Here is a 20,858-nt window from a genome sequence, read left to right on the forward strand (position 1 = left end):
AGAGCCTTAAGATATCATTCCTTTTTATTTATATGTTCTGTCTAGTTTAAAGGTTTTGATAGCCGTGGAAGCCTACCATTTCTTTCAATGACTTTAATTTTTCAACGCATTCTATAAAAGCCAAATTTCAAAGAAGACAAAGGATGGGCACTTTTGGCCTGAAACACTTTTCTTTTTCTTCATTTTACCACACATTTGACATTTCATTACTTGTTGCCAGGACCTTGATTGAAGGCAAGTGAGGTTAAGATAACAAAAAGGATAAAGGCTGCTGCGAGGGATGGACATGGTGGCAGACATATTGCTTGCCACTAATGGATAAATAGTTAAGGGAACAAAAATCCTTCAGCAGCTTCAGTTTAACCCATTGACATATTTCAAAGGCGGTCAAAATCCAACAACTTGCGAGGCAAGTTGCATCAATATGACACGCAAGAAATCCCATCTGCTTTAGTCAGCGTAATATCTTAGGCTATACCATGAATACTTGAACAGTAGGGGGGCAATGGGAACGCTGTAGAATCCGGTAAAATCCACTTGCCTTGCTCTGCAAGTGCCTGCTTTTGTTTCTGTGCAAATTTAGTTTCTTTAAAAAAAAAAAAAAAATGAGGCTCTTAAAGACAAACATGTTTTATCTCATTTGTTAACTCTTTGAGATCATGGCAACATTTTGTTCTATTTTTGACTTTGTGTTATGAACTTGAGAATTGTGTTGATCTGGCAATATATTTTTGAAAGTCATATTTATTAAATATTTTGTATGAAAAGAGAATTAAAGTTGTCTTTGTTCTGGAGAGCGAGTAAAGAGTCTGTCTGTGATGCATCAAAGCCAAACATGTCGGAGCATATGAAAGGCTTCTCATGCAGCTGGCGTGGGAACCGCTGCTGGAGAGGCATCATAGTCTTGAGCAAGAGCTCTGTCCAAATGTGTTTACAGCTAATTACGTTGTAGCAAGCCATCCTCGAATTAAGTCAATCCAGGGGACAAAAATACTCTTGCTCCTCATGATTCTCTGACAATGTTGCCCTTGTTGGTCTGGTTTAAGTAGCAGGCTTAACTAAAACCTTTTCAAACTAGCAGGCCTCAGAAGCCTACGTTGTAGAGAAACTGATTTTAAGATTTTACTTCTCCGCAGAGTGTGTTTAAAAGGATTAAATCCCAAGCGAGAGATTATCGACACCTCTTGAGAATGACCTTAAACCATACAAGGATTTAAAACCGTAGGGTCAATTCTGCTAATCCACCGTGTTGTCTCTGTCTTGATAAGAACAGAATTGGCTCCTGCGAGTGACTCCTCTCAGGTTACACCCGCTAATACAGATGGAGAACGGCAGTGAAGCACTGGTTTATTAGTAACATCACTGTTGGACAGACAGTCACTGTCAAATTGCCATGAGCATCAGCGCCTGGACTGTGTGGGAGGAAAACAATGTGCAGAGCTCTACATGCCGTTTCATGCTGGCTGCTTCCAGAAGATTGTGTTGACTTTGGATCAAACTGACCCGTTTTTAATTTTTGTTTTATATCAGAAAATATGGGACGTATAAATAAGCGCTGAAAATGTGTAGAAGAAAAATGTAACAATTTAAAACGTTGGAAAAAGCAAAAAAAAACTGGGGGAAAAAAGGTTGACGGGAAGACAACACAAGGGTTTAAACAAAAGGTTGAGAGATTGCTTTTTTTTTTTTCATGGGAGAAACAAATTTATTTATATCATAAAATGTCTTTCCAGTCCAACAAAAATAAAATCGCGAGTAATGTATTCAGGCAACATTATGTCATCAAGTGGAACATCTTGGGCTTTACATGGGGGTATGAGTGACTGTTGGCCGCTAGTTGCCCTATGCTCTCTGGATCGCTCAACTGGCCCTGGTCCAAACAGCCCTGTCGAGTGTTGGGGCGACGACAGCAGCTACATTTTAACCTGTGATACTGTAGACGTCCTGCTACTCCCAAATAAAACCACTAATAATTCAATACTGCTCATAAACCCACACATATTTGGTTCAAGTTCAAAATAAAATCTGCATAATACCCTCAAATTTAAAGATACATTTCAGGTGCTTAGCAACTTATTATTGAGCAAATTGTATATGAATGAAATCTAACTACATAAGTACATTTTTGAGACTGGGGTGATGAAATAAATCTGGAAACGGCAATCAATCACACCAGAGCTTCAGCGGGGAAACTGGACAGTTTTCAGACACGTAGGAGCCAGTATTTCAGACTGAAAGCCATGACGTACTGCATGGCTCCTGCCTGTCTGAAATCCCCAATCTTTAACACAAAACCAAATCTAAACTCCAATTAAAGGTTTTTGACTTTCATTTGCGAGCCTCTCTTTGACCACCACTACTTATGGGTGGAGGCAAAGTCTGTTTCAAGTATTTGACAAAGCGTAACTCAAATGCTCATGTATCAATTGCCATAATGTGTTCAGCATTTGATCTGTGAATGTGTAAGTGTGTGTGTGTGTGTGTGTGTGTGTGTGTGTGTGTGTGTGTGTGTGTGTGTGTGTGTGTGTGTGTGTGTGTGTGTGTGTGTGTGTGTGTACTGCATGTACAGCACATGTGAAAAGAATAGATATTATATAGATAGTAAAATGTGACACGTGTACAAATGCATGTCATGTGAGGAAAACATGTAGCCTGACACAATATCATCTCTATCTCTGTGGCGTCAGGCATCTTTACTGTAGCTCGTCTCTCCCCCTCAGGACCTCTTCAGTCGTCGTAATCTAGAGGTTCTGGGCACATTTTCACTCCCCTCCTCTCCGAGTGTGGATCTGGAACTAATAGAGGAGCCTGAGGATGCAGGCTTGACAGATAGGCCCCTCAGACTTGCGGCCGGGCTGTTTTGGTTTGTCTGTGCCGTGTTATTGCTTGTGAGGGGGAGCCTCTGGGCCCGTTTCCCTGGAGTAAGCAGCTCTACTTCCAGTGTGGTTTTCTTGCGCTCGGAGACAGGGAAAGCCTTGGACTCTGCCTTGGCTTCGACTAGAGGAAGGGGCGGCAGAGGAAGAAGGTCATGCCTGGATGTTTGTGTGGAGCACTCGGTGGATTGGGTTTGCATTGTGGCTGGAGGTCTTCCAAGGCACGTCCTCTTGGCCCTCTGTGGGCGAGGGTCTTCCCCTGCGTCGCTCGACTTGCACCTCTTGCTCTTTCTTGTCTCATGACTGATTTCATGTTGGCAGAAAACTACTGAGGCCCCATTTGGGATGATGCTGTCTGGAGGACTGTTCTCAGTCTGCTGCTCCTGGGTCAGACCCTGCTTTTGAGTAGTCCCAATCTGAGCCACGGCTTCATTTAAAGTACCGGGGCAAGGCACCGTGTGGTCTGCCTCTGGGAGAGCCTTCCATCCAGAGCTGAATTCTGACTCTCCGGCTTTAAGTTCCCCTCTTTGGTTTTTGGGACAGGCGCTCTGGTCCATCTGCTGCTCCCCCATACTGGAAACATAGAGCTCTTGCTGGACACTAGCTTGTTTGGCTCTGAAAAAGTTAAAGGATAGGAGGATATGAACAGATACTTAAGTATCCTCTCTGACTGGTGGGGTTGGAAATTTTCGCATTAGATCATACTTACATCTTTTGAAGCACAGTCTTCTTTGTTTTTGCGGGGCAGTTTAAAGGCTCTTGGGTTTCTCCCACTCTGGAAAAATATTCCGATCGGCTTTGTTCGCTCAATTCAGTCTAGAAAACACAAACAAAATCGGTGTAAACAAAAGATATTATTCCTGGCATTCACTGGAAAGATTTGGCTCCACAGCAGACTGCTGTCATCATCTGGCATTGCCGGACAAAACAAAACATGCACTAGACTGCATTACAAATGATAAGATAGTGAATACAATTAAAAGTAAAAATAATCCAATATGATAAAAAGATAGTTTAAATACATTTATCCTAATTCTCTGGAACTCCAAATAGTGTTGCCTCCTCATTATTTGAACTATGATACAAGAGGAATGTTTTCTAGAATGCCTTTAGGGACACTTAGCAACACCCTAGCTAGCACCAATAATCAGCCCCCAACTTCCTACGGTCCACAGCAACCACCTCCAAAGCTTTGGAAAATAACCACTGGCTTGTCATAGTGTGATGTGTGTTTCATAGTCTCTGCTATCTGAGGCTTGGAGTGATGCTCGCAGCCTGAGGCAGGATTACTAAAACCATGTTGAAAAGTTAAAACAGCGATTAAAGGATCCTTATTAAGATGATGGAGAAAGGCAGAGGAAAAACACAACTGAGACATGTGAATGGAAAAATGCAAAACAGAAAAAGGGTAAAAAAAAAAAAAAAAAAAAATCTCAGAAGACAGGACAAGATAAAAAGTGAGAGTGAATGTAGCCTTGTATTTAGTAAGCTGTAGCAGCACTTTGAGTTGCAGGTTTAAATGCAGACTACCCCATATGCCACTATGTTTGAGTACATTCTTAGTTGGCTAAAATGGGTTGAAAGTTCAATATAACCACATACTAAGGGGACCCACTGAGGCAGAACAAGGAACGGGCCAAAGATTGGATCTCACCAACGTGTGCCCTCAACAGGCCACTAATGAAGGTTAATCACAGGTCTTTTCCTTGGCTGACCTAGAACAGACTCTGGATTTATGAGAGAACAAGAGACGCTGGAGGTAAATTGAGCAGAACTTAAAAGGTTGAGAGCCCGACAATTTATTGTGAAATTAATTGGGAGAATACCAGAGTAACTCTGGTTTAGAAATTGAGTATATTTGTTTAACCAGAATAAGCAGCATACAGGTGAAGAGCTTCATGATTTGAGTGACACGCTGTAAACTAACAAGAGTAAGAGTCCACGGTGACCGATCTATTAGGCTGTACTTAGGCACAGCAGTGCTTTAAACTAGATCATAACATCAGCATGCTCACAATGACATGTTGATGTTTAGCAGGCATGATTACTATGTTCACCATCATTGGCACGGTAGCATGCTAACAAATGCTAGTTAGCACTAATCACAAGGTACAGCTGAGGCTGATGGGAATGCCATTTGGTTTGCAGGTATTTGGTAATAAACCAAATACATTTTGACCTGCTGATGGCACTAGATGAAAAATGAAGGGATAACCAAAAGTTATTGCAATTCATCCCAAATTCCATGAATGCATATACCACGTTTCATGGCAACAATCCAATAGTTGTTGAGACATTTCACTCTAAAGCACAAATGTCATCATCATGTTGGAGCCAGAGGAAAAGTGAAGGGATCCCAAAAGTCAGTACGATCTATCCTCTGTGAAACCATGAACGTTGACACAAAACTTTGTGCCGATCCATCGAGTACATGGACCTGCTGGTGCATTTGATGACAGGTCAGGGGGTTCACCAAAGTCATTAGAATTCATCCTCTCACCACCATGAAAGGCTGCACCTAATTTAATTTAAACCTAACCAACCCAACCAGAAAAGGCATATTCATGAGTCTTCCCCTACCACCCTGCAAAAAAAAAAATCGCGTTCGCGGGCCCTGACTTGCACAATTGCATGCAAATTATCCAATCCAAAATGAAAAACACAAGATCACCTCACTGGGGGAATCAAACTCCAGACTCCCAGACCAAAGCTCAGTGTTCTAACCATTCACCTATAAGTTCTTACTGGATGTCATACAACTGTTTACCACAAAAAAAATAGGTAGACTACAATGGTACTACCTAACAAACTAACGGTTGTATGCTTTCACTGAAGACAGAAAGCGCAACTGTAGTATCCATTTTCCGCTAGAAATTCAATTGTTATAAACTTTAGAGACAAAACTTTCCTAATATGCCAGTTTCTGCGGTCATGGAAAATGAACGTCCGCCATGATTTCGGTGAACGCGAGCAACGTGTTTTTGTTGTTACGTCACAGGGTGTGAATAGCTCAGCTGTGTGGCCGAGGCTATTCGTACCGGGGGTGCAAATAGACACTCCGAATTTAATGGCAATCCAGACAATATTTGTTGAGATATTTCAGTCTGGACCGACCGACCAGTGGTGGACGGACCGACAGACAGACATCCCCATCCACAGAGCAATACGTTTAGCATGGCTTAAGACACTCAGTAGACTTTTGCAGTGGGAAAATACAACCAGACAGATATTAAATCTTGGAAAATTTGAATTTGAGGTTGTGGCCACTATGTTTATTTAATATCAGACATTTTTCAGATCATTACTATTCCATAAACTGGTTGGTAAAATGATCAATGTGCACTCTAAGATGAGGGAAGCCAATGTGGTAAGCTCTGGCCTCCATCAGCTGCTGTGAACACAGAAAAAAATCATTAATGTCCTCTTCCATATGTCATACCAGTGACAACATGTGACCCTACAGAAAAGGGGGAAGGAGTAATTGTCCCAAGCTGCAAGTGCAAGCTGGGGCATTGTGGCTTTGCACTGGGTGTTGAGACCTAGCTGCACTTTGGTCTGTGGTGTGGCGGATGGAATAAAGAGGCCAGCCGGAGGGAGGGGAGTGAATAAGGAGGCTGGGCAACAAGGAAGTAGGCGGAGACGACAAGAAATAAGGGACGAGATACTACAGAATGAATTGGAGAAAGAGAGAGCGTTAAGAGGGGAGTACAACAAAAGAAGAGGCACCCCCGAGAGTCATATCGTCTGACCTCAACAGTCTCTCCAGCATGCCCACAAACACAAGAATCCTCACACAGGAAGTTCTCCACAGGCTGTCCTTTGTGTAGAGATGGAGTCATGCTCGAGTGTGGGCAGAAGTTCACTCTTTACGTTCTCACATATCCAGAGCTACAGCTAGCCTTGGATTTGGGACAGTGACACACATACAAACTTGCATTCGCCTACGCACTCACACACCCACCCCAACAACAACAATTGTGAGAAAGATGTGGGTGCCATCATTTGCATCGTAATGCCTTGATATGTATTCTCATCTGTTTAATATGAATAAATGCTGTTTGAAAATGAACTTGAAAGAAAAATCAACAAGAAGCCAATGGGAGGTTCTCAGAGAAAGTTTTGTGTCTTTCTGTTCCTGTCGGCACAACTTCAAAAGAGCAACAGAGAGAGAGAGAGAGAGAGAGAGAGAGAGAAAACAGAGTGATGGAAAGGAAGAAGCATGAAGAGAGGAAGAGGTTGGATATACATAGAAAGTAGAAGGAGAAAGATGGATAGAAAGTCAGACAGAGAGAGAGATGGTGCATGAATTATTATCACCAGAGGTCCAAGGGTTGGACATTCTGTATATAGCAACTAGAGAGAAGAAAGTAAAGGGATTAAAGATTGAGAGCGAGAGCGAGAGAGAGAGAGAGAGAGAGAGAGAGAGAGAGAGAGAGAGAGAGATGGTGCATGAACATTATAATTATCACAAGCTATGTGGATAAAACACTAAGTATTGTGTGGGAACCGAGGTGGCCTAATCTCGTACGGAATGATGCAAACTCCCAATAGCTGGAGAGCGTCCCACGAAACAGAAAGAACATCTACCCGCCGCCGCCGCCACCACCACCACCACCACCACCACCTTTCCCTCAGCAACAAGGATTTAACCCCCCCCCCCGACCGCCAGCCAGTCTACTCGCCCCCACACAAAGCTGCAAAACACTTCTCGTGATGCAACACGTAGGGCAGACCAACAGTGCCGTCCCTGGCCCTGGAGCCTCCAAAACAACATGGCTCCACCATGGGAGCTGCAACAAGACAGCACATCTGGATGTCGGATTATAGAGATAAGCCTGGCAAAAGGGTAAGGAGAGCAGAGTGAATGAATCATTTGGTTTAAAAGGATATCAGTACAGATTCTCATAGCTTGCCCCAACTTTGAGTGACTCCTGGAAACAACTTCAAAAAGATAACCAACTACAGGCTCCATAAAATACAGGGAATGAAGTTGAATGAGTTTAAGGTCACACAGATAGGAATATTATGTTGGCTATCTTTTAAGGCAGCTGCACTTGAAAGTAATGTGCTGATAGGGCTGAATAGTCTCTGAGTAGTCTAATACTCCACTGCCATAGGATGACAAAACCTCTCTTGGTATGCATTTGGCATATGACATTTCTTATTTATTATATTATGCTATGTTAACATATAGTAGGGTTTTGCTCTATATAATCTACATAAATGCCCATGGTCATTCATTTGTACTATAACAATTTTGCTGGATAAAAACATTCAGTTTTTCAGGAACAGATAATAGCTAAGAATAACAGGGTTGTTTTTTTTTTTGCAGCTTGACAACCATGCATTTTTTTGGTTTATCCAATGGGTTTTGAAAGGATTTTTAAAAGCCAAAGAGGTCAGAGATCTTTCTCGACCAATCATGGAGGCTTTGCAAACTAAAACATAAAAATTACCAGAAAAAAACAAAACAAAAACAAGATGACAAGTCAGAAAACAGGTCAGCGTGGGAAGCTCCGATCAACCATCAACTCATATTTGCTTGTGATCTGCCACAGTTTGTTCTTGGATTACTCTAATGTCTTTGTATCTCACACAACACACACAAAACCAGTGATATGCAATCCTATGAAGCCATTATTCATTCATCTGTCAGACGGTAATGATTCATACCACTTGTAATGCTTGAATCCATAAAAGTATTCAAGTTATAAAAATGGAATTATTCTTTCCACTGGAAAGCCTTTGAACAGTGGCACAACTAAGTATACAAAATCCTCAAACTGGCACCAAGAAACAACAACACTATTTAACTGTCAGGGCAGAAATACCTCCTGCAGAGATCATTTGTGAAACTAGTCCACAAACCCCTCTCCCTCCTCCCACTCTGCTCCCACAGAGGAAACATGCCCTGTTTGTCTAAGCTCATCACCACATCTTCCCTGAAACAAAGTCAACAAACATGCATGGGTACATACTTGTCTAAAATAGAGGACTTCTTATCCCTGAACAATGACAAATGTTTTTGGATCCACCCTTGTTCAAGGATTAAGACAAATGAATGGACACTTATGACGCTTATGACAGGATGGAATGAAGGGACATGATCGTGTGCTGCAAAGAGATCATAGCCATGTATTTCGGCCTTGGTGGAAAGGAGATCTGCAGACACTGAAGGCTTGGGAAAGCGCTGCTTCTAGCTGTTGCGAGCTGTGAAGAACAGAGGCGTGCTGAGGTCATGAGTAAACACAGGCTCGTCCATAGCTCAGAAGAGGGGGGTGGTGGAGGGGTAGGGGGACTGGAAACACATCTGCTCTGCCTTTGATCCAAACTTCTGCGGCCCAGCACGCCACTCACCTCAGCTGCCCACTCTGTGCCTGACTAGAAAACATTGGCCACAGTTCTACACAATAGCTTTTCCTTCCCATGCTGCCCTCCTCACTGTTGGTGATGACTCACAATAGCAGCAACTTCTTATGAGGGACTTGAATCTTCAAATGACAAGAAGAAGAAAAACATTGTGCAAGAGATGCCTTTTGTTTGCTTCCCATGCAAACGCAGTAGTTTCAATGGCCCTACCTCTGTAGAGCAACAGTCGGTTCTAGGTTCTAACAGACAGAGTACATCAGGCTGATATTATAGTCTCTAAATAGATCAAATATCAGACCGTTACTGTCGCCCCCATAGATGGGATGGATGTCAGGATTCATTTTACTCAACACCATGACTTTAAAGGCTCCAGCCCGCTCAAACCAAAGCACTTCCTGATTGTCGAACAGCGTCTGAAACCCTCTCTTAGTTTCCAACATCGAAATGGGGCGCTGCAAAGACTGGTTTTGAGCAGACCTCCACCTTAAAAACGGCATTTGGCCACTTGGGGCAGCAAAAGCAACTTGCAAATCAGACATTGACATATTATCACCTTTTAAGTTGTTATGGCGAAAATGTCAGCAAGTCCAAAATTCCCTCTCCTTTCAGCTTGGTTGTTATGTCGAGCTCTTAAAGTGAAATGTCTCTTATTTGCTACTAAATGCTCCAGTATGTTCACCTGCTAGTCGCTAAATTTGAAAATGCTGGAAACGGTGCTGATGAGAGCTGTGGGACTGAACCAAAACAGCAAAGTTGCGGCTGTAAAACCAAAGCAATGCACTGACACTCCCTAGACAAACACTTTGTAGAGTTGACTGCAGAGTTGGGTGATAATTCTCGGTAGGTTCTTGACTATGAGCAAGCCCTTTAACGTTAGATAGTCATTTGATCCATTGTTGATTAAAAAAAATAAAGCTGGATTATTGCATCAAGTCGAATGTTTGTGTTAGCATTGAGAGTTTTAATCTCCCCTTATGGTCCTTAACGTTGTTTCAGATAAGATGTGGTAAATCTGTACAAAACATCAACTGTAGTCTCAACCCAAAAACGTAGGTTTCGTGATTGAATTTTGAGTAACCAAATCGAAACGAAAATCAATAACTGGTATCCTAGTTCCCACTTCACTGCAGGAAATGACTAAATCTCACCATCTCCTCTTCTACTGTAACTGAACCACAGCTGAAAATATGACTAATAATAATAAGAGTGCACAAGATACAAGAGACTAGAGCATGCTCGAGTGTGGGACTGAGATGTTGGCTTTCACTGAACAAAAGGCCAACCATGACGTCACCTAAGTTCCCTCACAACGTAACCCCCTGACCTTATGAGAAGTGCTAATTTGATGAGTCTACATTTCCACTGTGGTTAAGGATTTTTGTTTAACACGTCACACAAACTGAATCCCAACAACAAAACTGAAACCTCCCTAAATACATGGGAACGTGGAATTTTTTTGGAACTAGCAGGCTCGATCTGTCAACAGTTGTGGAATAAAAGACCCCTTTTTGAGCATATGACCAACTTTGACATAAAACTCCAACGGCCCCATTATTTTTAGACAGCAACATTATTATGCCTTACATCAGCTGTGACTCACTGCATAAGCTGTTTTTTTGTTCATTTAGATTTTCAACTTTCTTGGCAACCTTGAAATTGCAAAAACATAAGTTTCTGACAAATCAGAACAGAGCAAAGGATGTAAACAAATAATTGTTTTTGTCATGTGAAAAACTTTAGCCCTGCTGTCTGGTATCTTTCCCTTACAAACCACGTTCGAGGTTGGACTAGTGAGAGCTCCACCACAAGACTCCCACCCTCCAATTCCCTCTGCTTGTACTGTATGAGCCCAGAGAACCACATCCTGAGGAGAGGAACGCAATCGACAGCAATGCCTCCTTGAACTGGAAAATTGGTTACACAATATGAACTTTTCACTGACGACTGTGTTGCTCCACTAAAAATATTACAATCACTGCTTTCATTGGAAGCCAAACTGTGGAGAGTGCAGAGACATTTCAAAGGGAAACAATAGCAAAAGCCCCACAGAAAAACAGCAGGCCACTGATCATGGGATGTGATGGGAGAGATGTCTGTCCTTGATGTGAGTGCCAAGGTAAGAGGCTCCACCATCGCTTCCCAGAATACTCTTGGGAGTTTGGGATCAAATGAGCACTGACCAGATAATAGTTGTCCGTAATATGAATGGACAAAAAACAACTACAGAAGTAGGTATTTCATGGGCAGTACGCATAATATACACAGCATGGACTCTTATAGGGAAATACCCACTGAACCCAACTTTATCGGAGTCCCATCAATCAAGGCACATGACAGTTAACTGCACACAATCACATTAACTGAATTCTCCCTTAAAAACCCAAACAATGTATATGTACCAGAATGATGAAGAGTGTTGTTGTAGTTCTTCTGAACCCAGAATAACATGATGTAAAAAGGAGAATATGATGTATTAATGATTTTGTATACTAAGATTTTATACTTGAGAGAGTGAGGTGGTTAAAGGTTAGACAGAATCCAGATTTTTATGTAAGATGAATATTATGTTCTGACAATGTCAACAATGACTGCAGTGCCACAATGAGGTTTGATAAAAGTTGAGTTCTGGAAGTATCTACACTTTCCCAAGAGCTAAAATGTACAAAATTAGTTTTGGCTATATTTTCGACTACCCTCTAATGTTGAGGTTTACATCAACCCCACATTTGAGTTTGACAAAAAAAAAATTAAATTGTACAACTGGGGTGAATTGGTAGATTGTGGGAGCAGAAACTCTTCGGAGAATGGGTGACTCTGCACCTTTTGACCCCACCTCTCTCCATCCAACCCCCTCCCATCCTCTCTTTCCTCCTCACTAGGTCTGTGAAAAGCCCTGGCAGGTCCAGAGCCCACCGCCCCCGTCCCCTCCCCCACCCCTCACGTAACGAGGATCAGCATATATGAAGTGAGAGCACAATTTGGCAACACATCCCTATAATAACACACAGACCCATGCAGGACTTTTCGCCAGGCGACTGGAAGAGGAAATAGAGCAGTATAAACAGCACTTACCGCGGCCAGACTCGGGTTTCCATGGTGCGCTGAGGCATCCTCTGGACAGCTCACACACACAACATAGCGTTCAGGAAAAACACGCAAATCTGAGTAAGGCAAAAAAAACAACACAGACCATGCTAGTTAATAACGTGGGCTCACCTCTAATTATGAGTCAAAGTCAGACAGAAGGAATTGTGGTGGAGGTTAGAATTTACATCTACAAGCACCAACTATTTACTATCCCTCAGAGCAAGGAGAAAATGGCAGTTTACAGATTGAGCTTTACGGTTGAGCTATATGAGCCGCGTAAACAGCATGAAATATTAGAACATTTTATGGTAACAACGGCTCTTGGGGGTAATAGGACTGTTCCATCATCTTCAAAGGCAAAGACCATTTACAACAATAATACTCTACATGTATTTATACATCATGATAATAAATCTAAATGTCCACAAGAACTACATATAAACTGACATATCACCTCAACTGGAAAGAAAAATTGGCAAATACCTGACCTATGGCCTGTTACATAGCCTCCTGTATGTAAAAAAACTTCATTTGTTTTGTTTTAAACATTCTTTTTTGGGCTTTTATGCATTTTAATTAGGTAGTACAGATAGTCAGAAAAATGGGGGAGGACAGAGAGGGGCTCACACACAGCGAGAGGCAGCGGGTCGTATTTGGACCCAGGATGCTGGCAAGGACTCAGACTATATGGGGCGCACGCTCTACCGGGTGAGCTAGAGGTTGCCCCTGAAGAAGAAAAATACTGATGAAAAAGTAACTTCCTGTAGGAACACATTACACAATACTACAGTATTCTTCATCTTGCATTCCTGATCCACTTATTACCACCCTCAGTTCAAAGGGTTCACAGCTGTGGCAAATTTAGTCCGTAAAAGCACATATTCCTCCTCAGTGGCCATTTTTTAATACACTGGTTTTGCTTCACTTGTGTGGATCAGTGGTTTATAAACACAGCCAATATATACACACACACACACACACACACACACACTTTGGTTAAGCTGACACAGAACATGCGTATATCATACACCTGCATTAGTGCACGCACAACTTGTGTAGGGCAACGAGGATGTCTAAAGATTACTATCTCGGTGGGTAGTTTTGGATGTCGATTGATTGCTCAACAACTACTGTACTTGGCAGATTACCATGAAATATGCAGTAGAAATTCTTGACCTTTGAAGATGAATTCCCGGGCCAATATCAGGCCTAAACTTTCACTCATACAATGTGAAATAAAAATCTAACAGACATAAAACTCTCACAGAAAGAAACTTACTGAGTAAATTTGTGCTTTCCAGAGGATGAGCCCTTGATATTCCAAAATCTTTTCTCTTGGCCCACCCCATCACAGTTAAAATTTAAAGTTTACTTAATTTATAGCTCATAATCTATAATATATATGAAATTTGTTGAGCACATTTATCTACAGAATGGAGTGACCCCCAGATCCCAATTTAATGACCTTATGGCTGTCCCTGTAATGCTAACCTCAGGTTAAACTTTACAGTTTTTATCCCACTGATAATAGCCTAAGAACAGAAAAAGTGCAAGTAAGTCATTGGTTTGTGTAGTGGAGTGAAATGAAAGTAAGCTAAAACAGAAAATGCCACTGCATTTTTATTCCCTAATTATAATAACAGTTTTTGTAAGTCCCACTTTGTTTTAGCCCTGTAGTCTTTCTAATAGGATTTAACTTGCCATTTTGCAATGTATACAGTAAATATCAGCATAAAGACGTTTTAACCATGTGTTTTATAGCTGAATGAAATGTTTTACATGACCCGACCACTATGTACAGCTAACTCACTGGACCAAATTACACAACCTTTGACCTCAGGAGACTGGGTCTAATTTGATGTGTAACGGACCTGCTGAGAGAAGCCGTCATCTTAGTCTGCAGCAGGTCAGTGCTGCCTTAACATCCAGGCCCCCAGGGAACAGATATTAACTTTACTGACAGGAAGAGAGCCATGTTGGTCCCATGAAAAAGGTGGCCAAGGGTCACAGGCACTAGATGGGCCATGGAGATAGATTCTCCCTGCCCTCCAATCTTTCTCTCTCCCACTCTCAGTAGCCTCTCAAGGGAACCACTTAATGGCTGCCTGTTCTCAACAACACCCCGAGCAGGTAGGGACAGGACATAAAAACAAGTGAGGGGGAGAAAAATCAACATGCAGACCACAGATGACTTGCTTTTTCTGTGGGAAATTTGGCTGAGTACGAGCAATTGAGACGTCTATTTCTGATTCATTTAACTGGGAATTGATTTTTTTAGAAAACATGGAGGATACGTACCCCCATAGAGCTGCTTGACAATACATCTGAGGTTTAAGTGCCGCTTCAGAAAATTGGCGACCAGGTTGAAGTTCTTCCCTATAAAAAACAAACAAAACAGAAAAGCAGTTAAAAGGTAAAAGAAGAGCAGAAAGACACTGAAGAAAAAAATAGTGTACTTGTGACACTATTTCCAAGGCTTGAAAATAAAGTAGATATCCAATATAAAACCCTTCATTTGATGAACTCCACAAATGGCACTACTTCCATCACATTCTGTAGAAGCACACTTGGCTAGGCTATGCTGGACTGGAAGTGAATACAGGACTTGAGATCAAACTTGAATAAAGCAGCTACAAAAAACAATGCTCATTCCTACACATTATTGTACCGTTAGCTTTATATGGCTGTATGTGCTTAAACATTTCCCATCAGTTTCTTGCTAACCTTGATCTCATGCTCAGTCCAAGGGCCAGCATGCTTCAAAACCAGCTAACTGATCCATGGAGTAAGAAACTACTCCGTTTTAATTTAACTGACCTCCCAGTTTGGAACAAGCAGAGAACCCATGGTCCAGGCCTTTGCTCGATTTGTCATGGAATGTTTGTTATGGTATGTAAGATGTGCTGGGCAGAAAAAGACGCCTGTTGCCTAATGTGGTAGGAATTTGTTGACTTAAAGCAACGGTCTTGCTAACACGCAATCCAGTTGTTCGTTGTAAACAGGACAACAGTTCTGGGAAGCTAACAGAGCCTGCTCACCCTTCTTAGTACCCTTTTCCTCTTCTTGAAATAGTGTAAAACTATACCTTGTTGACTTTACCACCAGTGCCACATCTCTCTTTTATTTCTTTTTCTGATTTGGCATTCTTGTCCTGCTGTTGCCGTGTGAAAACCTCATTAACTGCGAAGTAACTGGGGGTATTTTAGTATTTTAACATCAATTAAAGGATTACATGTCTTCAATAGTTTGAGAAATTCCTGACCGCTTGCACTCAAGGCTGTTACAGAACTCCCTGGATAATGTCAAATATGCATCAAGTTAAAAAACGAGGCTGACATTTTGGAAGTGGGGAGGTTTTCACCCGTCGGCAACAACACAGACAGTAGTCTCCTCTAAAAGCTGATCTTCAACTAGGACAAATGTGTCCTACATGGTGCGTTAGCTACAACACCGAGCAGACAGCATATTAACAGCACAAGACACAAGAGTGAGGGGGCCTTTGAGAACATTCCCCTTTCTCCGTTAGCTGATGTCATCTCAGCACCAACTACAAGCATTTCATTATCGTCTTCAAAAAGAAGCCGTCTCGTGATTCTTTGGATAATGACATGCAATCACAGAAACAGTGTGTCACAAAACTGTCCCAGGTATACACTTAAGTCCGCTGGCCAGTGATTAATGGCACCACGACGGCTTTCTTTTTCTCTGCGCTTGTGGCTGAATTATCGACCAGGGTCACTACTTGAGCAAACACAATTCGTATATATGCAAAACATATACATGTACATAAATAAATGGAGGAATAAATGACAATAGTCAATCAAATCTATTTCAACCCAAACAAGCCCAATCTGTGAACTAAAAATAAATCCTTACAGCTAAAAGTTAAGGGCTTTCCAAATATGGATACCTGTTTGTTACTACAATACTAAGCAATTACAATCAATGATTTTTCTTAAGATAATAGGGTGAAATTTGTACATAGGGGACAGGCTATAACACATGTAAGTTTAGCACCTATGGGAATGCAGCTAATCCTCAAAAGCCATTAAGTAGAAATATAGCCTACAGCAAAACGTTAGACAACTTGTTCAAGATTTGTGAACATACATTAAAGTCTCTCAGAGACAAAAACTAATCTCTAATCTGCACAATAACAAGGAGACTTCTCGGTCAGTGATTGTCACTCTGCTCCATTATTTTTCATTCTAGCCAGCTAATCAGGGACTGACTTATCCCCGTGCACCAACTCAAAGCATTTACCTAGCTCTAAAAATACAAAACCTTGAGCTTCACATTAGGAATCCCTGTCCTGCCATGCAATAGAGGGGCCATGAGACAGCTTTAGGTGAACGCTAAATAGGAATCATTTTATTCCATTCCATCCAATCATTTTACATCCTGTTTTGTTAACCAAGGTTTCAGGCAACTCCAGAACTGTAACTCTATAACTACAGCACAGTCTGTAAATATAATGTCAATGATCTATTTTTTTTTTTTTTTTCCTGTATTGGCTCTGTACCACATCACAGTGAAAGTGTATTGCATTGCAAGAAAACAGTGACTAAGTGCTAACTTGCAGCTTTAATTTGAGGTTAACATTCATGTTTGATTCATAATGTAGCAATTGTCTTTTTTTTTGTGCCCATAATGCAATTGAACAAATAAACATAAAACGTGCATGAAGTAAAGTTTTGATTGCAAATAATCTGCGTAAGCCACATCAGCTTGGTTACTTCTCTAGTGGTGCTCTTTCAGGCCTCTAATGCAGCCATCTTCGGTTTTTGGTTGTTTGGGGGGCTTAAGTCTGATCTCCAACAAGTAAAACGCATGTTTGATTGAAGTCAGGTCATTTACATGGCCACTCATCAACAAAAATGTGTCCAAATTCTTATGGACTGTATTGTACAGGGTGGACAAGACATGTTAGTAACAGATTCATGAATTCATACCCTATTGGAGTACCTCCCTTACTGAATTGTCTTTAGAGTTGATTTCCTTGGAAGTGTGTCCCTTTAATATGTGATGTACATAAAGTTTGTAGTAATACTGGATAAGCCACCAAGCTTTAAATAGAATCCTTAATTAATCCCAAAGGGAAACTGCATTAACACACTGTATGGTATGTTGAGCATGCTTGTAGTTAACAATAGCAGCATTCCTTTATTGGAAAGAAATTCAGATATTCCATTATACTTTAAATAGAAAAGCATGTCTACCAAGAGAGGAATGCCGATCTGTATCTCGGTTTTGTTTTCTTTGCCCATTCTGGGTCCAGGAAGGACCAGGAAGCAAGCATCTTTAATTGCACATTCATTGTTTTTAGAAGCTTTGATTTTGTTGGTTGGACTCTTTGGCCTCATGTCTAGCTCTACAACTTTTCTCATTGCTTTCCCTGGTGGGCTGAGCTTACCAATTCCCAGGACAAGTTTGACAGGGATGTCTGGACACAGAGTTGGGAACCAGTACAACGCCATGGCCCGAGACATCAGCTCAGCTGTTGCTCCAACTTTTTAATGTCCTGCACAGCGCAGAGTTGCTTTTGGCCCTCCGCCCGGGTTCTCTCGTGCTATGCTTACATTCATGTTTCTCTCTCACAAACAGTTTGCTGGTGCCTCCTCTGGGAATGAGTGGCCCCTTTCTGTGGCAACTGTGGCCCAAAGTGGTGCAATATCCAAATCTGCAGAGAAGAGACTTTAAAGGGTTTCATTTGTACTTCCTGCAAAAGAAGATGGTCTTGCTTAATTGTTTTGAAACCCGATGCACAACAATATTATGACCGGTCAAATCAAACAGTAAACAAGTCAGCATGCCATGTTTTCAGAAATGGGGTAGATAATATTGTAACCGCTTGTATGGAGATACTTATACCATCTTGTAATATACCACAAGACAACTGCAGAAAAAGACACAGACTCCACAGGGCTGGTGCAAAAGCTAGAATACTGTACTTTCGAGACACGCGCACGCGCACGAGCATGCACACGCACACACACACACATCCCTGCAGCTTTCACCGCTTCCTGGAAAAACAATGAGCGGAAAGAAAAGTCAACAAACCAAAAGGCATCCAGAGTGACTAGGACTGTAAAATGGAACAGACAGGAGTGAGAAGCATTCAGACCAGGGTCAAAGGTAAGCCCCCATGGAATGGACTTCATTAACTTCAGTTATATCCTGAGGAGATCATTAAAACAGCCATAGAAAACATAGCCTACTTCTTCTCGCCATCCAAATTCCTGGCAGCCCATGCTGTTGTGACTCCTGCAGAAATCCATAAGAATTTCTGCTCTTCTGCTCTGGCCAGGACCTAGCAGGTCCTGGCCATGCCTAAGCCTGACCACAGTGGGTGCAGGACACTTAACAAGAATACTACATTGAGTGTCCTCTCTCAGTGCTGTTTAACACAGCTAGACTTCTGCTGGATGAAACCAATTTCTTGGCCATGTATATGTTAGCAGATGTAAACGATGATACTTCCTACACGTAAGGAAAGTATCATGGCACGGCAGCAGTCCCAATCCACGGAGAGAAAGATGATAACTTGTAGCGATGTAGCATCTCAGTATGCAAAATATTTAAATCAAAAGCCTTAACTAAAATCAAAACTGAAATAAGTCTGAATAAGATGAATGGTGGATTCTTTTTAAAAGATTCAGGCTCATGTGCATAATAAGGAAAGAATGAGTTGCCTCTCAGTCAGTTAGTCCAAATGTTTCCACCAAGAAAAGAAACTCTTCAGGCTGCAGTATTATATATCATTAATACACTCAAAGTATGCCAGCATTGCTTCAAAAGCATGGCACTGAGAAGGAGAGAAATCTGATTACCCACCAGCTGCATGTAAACGCAGGGTTTTACAGTAACCTGGTTATTGCAGTGCATGTGAAGGCATTCTCCGATTTCCTGCCGTAACCTGATTTCTCCCATTAACCATGTTTCTAGTGTGCATGTAAATGTAGTGACTGTGTGTCAGGAGAACTGCAATTCCCACGCAACCCCTTTATGAACAGGAGTTGAATCAGCAGGACAGTCAGACATCAGTGCCTGAGAATCCTGCTATTTTGACATCTCTGCTTTGATGTGGACCCCCTCCCTCTGTCCTCAAGTGTGGGTGGAGAGTTGGGGCTTAGAGCGAGAGAGAGGGGTGGAGTGGTGAAGGATGAGAGAGCATGAGGAAGTTACCCATATGTAAGTGGGGGCTTTCATGGAAGGACATCACTCTCTGTGTGTAACTGTAACTACGGCCGTAGCAGAGCACTGTGCCTTATCATCCTGCACAACGTCCACCTGAAACAATATTTGCACATGAGTGTTCAATTTAACATTTGGGTGACCCCTTCATCGCAGTTACAAAATACGCCGCAGCATGGTAGCTCAGGCCAACCCATAATGCAGCATGTGACTAAAGTGGTGGGGAGCATTTTGGAGCACAGAGCAATTATCAAGGGAAAAAAATCTGTTTCTCAGAAACATAATCTGATGAGAGAAATGCAGTCACAATGCAAAATGTCATATTTAATCAACATTATATCTTAATTAGACTAAGAGGCCACAAATCTATATTAAAGAGCATTCAGAATGAGGAGGATGCAAACTGCTTATTTTGCATTAAGCTCCTTTGGATTAATGTTGTGCAGAGCAGTTTGTGGACTTGAGTTATGCACTGTGCTGGCCTTTTAAATCGCAGATCAAGGTCTCATTGGAAGCAGGCTCTCTCTGCCTGCATGGCCCTCCGCAAATCTGCTAGCCTGTGTTTATAAAATCCAAATAGGTGAACCATGGCACATATGGCAATTCTATCTAGTTTTTGCTACCAATGACTAATGATAGCAGGCGGGTAAGGTCGTGCAAAAAAAGAATATTCTGTGTTGAATTGAAGGACGTTCTGAATTTGATCTTATTTTAAATAAAAAAATTATGTAAGACACTGACCTTATGCAAATGAAAGGCCTGGAAAGCATTACAATTAAACTGTGTAGCTTTTATTAAGGCGAAAGCACTACAATGACATCTGTCCACAGGAAAAACCACAGAGCTCACAAGAGGACATGACACGGGCCGGTTTCTCTCAAAGTGAAGCAAAGAGCAGAGAGAAACAACAGCATCCTCTGAAACGTTTTAGTAATTCCTAAAACAAGGCATTCTGCTCTTGCTGAACACTTAGTATGAGTTCAAGGGAGTGTGTGCCATCTCCCAGACCAGATTGTGGTGAATGGGAACAGTCACATGAATGTGATCCGTGCTCAGGCTCAGGCCCTAATTATATGGGAAAAGAGTGTGGTGTGACAGCTATGGCGGGGATTGCGGTTGTGTCCTAAGAGACTGCAGCTGACCCTGCGGAGAAGGAGAAGAAGAGAAAGTGAGAAAACATAAAGAGACAACATGAGGAGAGCAGAGAAGAGCAGACATGGAGGGCACAGGCGAGAGAGACTAAATATGTAAAAATGCAAAGGACAAGGAAAAAGAACAAACGTGTGTGTGTGTAGTGTGCAATAATAGGAAGGAGGGGTTAACATTGGAGTCAGA

At 41.8% G+C, this 20,858-nt stretch overlaps 1 protein-coding gene across 3 annotated transcripts in view; it reads right to left on the minus strand.

The window, feature by feature from the left end:
• Nucleotides 1-1,683: 1,683 nt before the first annotated feature.
• The window catches only part of LOC120547796 (SLX4 interacting protein), a 40,571-nt gene continuing 21,396 nt past the window's right edge, over nt 1,684-20,858 (minus strand). For 2 of the 3 annotated variants that reach the window (XM_039783484.1, XM_039783483.1), the window contains exons 5-8: nt 14,628-14,705; nt 12,315-12,403; nt 3,583-3,689; nt 1,684-3,488 (exon numbers count right to left, since the gene is read on the minus strand). In XM_039783484.1, the coding sequence (XP_039639418.1) occupies nt 2,717-3,488; nt 3,583-3,689; nt 12,315-12,403; nt 14,628-14,705 (1,046 nt within the window). In that variant the 3' untranslated portion in view covers nt 1,684-2,716. Of the gene's footprint in view, nt 3,489-3,582; nt 3,690-12,314; nt 12,404-14,627; nt 14,706-17,742; nt 19,378-20,858 lie in introns of those variants that run through there. The other variant, XM_039783485.1, reaches the window with a different exon arrangement.

The sequence above is a fragment of the Perca fluviatilis genome, chromosome 19 (assembly GCF_010015445.1).
Source record: "Perca fluviatilis chromosome 19, GENO_Pfluv_1.0, whole genome shotgun sequence".
Classification (NCBI taxonomy): Eukaryota; Metazoa; Chordata; class Actinopteri; order Perciformes; family Percidae; genus Perca; species Perca fluviatilis.